Source organism: Charadrius vociferus, unplaced genomic scaffold, assembly GCF_000708025.1.
Source record: "Charadrius vociferus isolate BGI_N301 unplaced genomic scaffold, ASM70802v2 scaffold119, whole genome shotgun sequence".
Taxonomy (NCBI): domain Eukaryota; kingdom Metazoa; phylum Chordata; class Aves; order Charadriiformes; family Charadriidae; genus Charadrius; species Charadrius vociferus.
Genome location: NW_009650170.1, coordinates 1249659 through 1250566, shown reverse-complemented (window position 1 = coordinate 1250566; position 908 = coordinate 1249659). Strand labels below are relative to the sequence as shown.

The following is a 908-nucleotide window of genomic DNA, read 5'->3' as shown; positions in this document are numbered from 1 at the left end:
GGGGATGAGCGCCGGGGACCTGCGGGTGAGTGCTCCCCGCAGTCACACGTGCCACCCCCAGGCGTGGAGCATGTCAGCATCCAGCTGGATCTGGAAGCCGAGTTCCACTTCACCCACCTCATCATGACTTTCAAGGTGGGTCCCTGCACGCAGGTTCCTGGGGTAGGATGGGATGGGATGGGACGGGACGGGACAGGGCAGGATGGGATGGGGCCTGTGGGGGCTGCGGGGCTGTCACCTGTCCCAGCTGGGTGTCCTGCAGACCTTCCGCCCTGCGGCCATGCTTGTGGAGCGCTCGGCTGACTTCGGGCGCAGCTGGAAGGTCTACCGCTACTTCGCCTACGACTGCGCCACTGCCTTCCCCCACATTCCCCGGGGGCCCCCGCGCCGCATCGACGACGTCATTTGTGAGTCCCGCTACTCCGACATCGAGCCCTCCACCGAGGGGGAGGTGAGGCCTTGGCAGTGCCCCAGGAGGGTCGGGGGACCCACGTGGTCTTCCCTCACCACCCTACCTTTGCCTTCACCCCCAGGTGATCTACCGGGTGCTGGACCCTTCCATTCCAATCCGGGACCCCTACAGCCCCTCCATCCAGAGTGAGTTGCCTGCCCTGGGCTCCCGCCTGGCTGCTCTATTTTGGGTACAGCTATTTTGGCTGCTCTCTCCCTGCTCTGAGCCCCACGGCGGGGTCACGGCTGAATCCAGCCTGCAGGGGATCGGGCCCCTCCCCCACCCCCCACCGTGGGAGCAGCTAAAGGTCGGGCTGCATTGAGGGGAGCAGAGGGGGATGGCTGTGCCGGAGCCCTGCCGGAGCCAAGCCCAGTGCTGAGTGGTGGCTGTTGTGCGGGATGTGGTTGGTGATGGGCAGAGGAGTCAGGCTGGGTGCAGGACACAGTGGGTTAATCAC

At 65.7% G+C, this 908-nt stretch overlaps 1 protein-coding gene across 1 annotated transcript in view; it reads left to right on the top strand.

The window, feature by feature from the left end:
- Nucleotides 1-4: 4 nt before the first annotated feature.
- The window catches only part of LOC104293087 (laminin subunit beta-2-like), a 13372-nt gene continuing 12468 nt past the window's right edge, over nucleotides 5-908 (top strand). Inside the window, exons 1-4 of the mRNA XM_009892549.1 lie at nucleotides 5-29; nucleotides 62-135; nucleotides 263-451; nucleotides 534-597. Of these exons, the coding sequence (XP_009890851.1) occupies nucleotides 5-29; nucleotides 62-135; nucleotides 263-451; nucleotides 534-597 (352 nt within the window). The remainder of the gene's footprint in view (nucleotides 30-61; nucleotides 136-262; nucleotides 452-533; nucleotides 598-908) is intronic.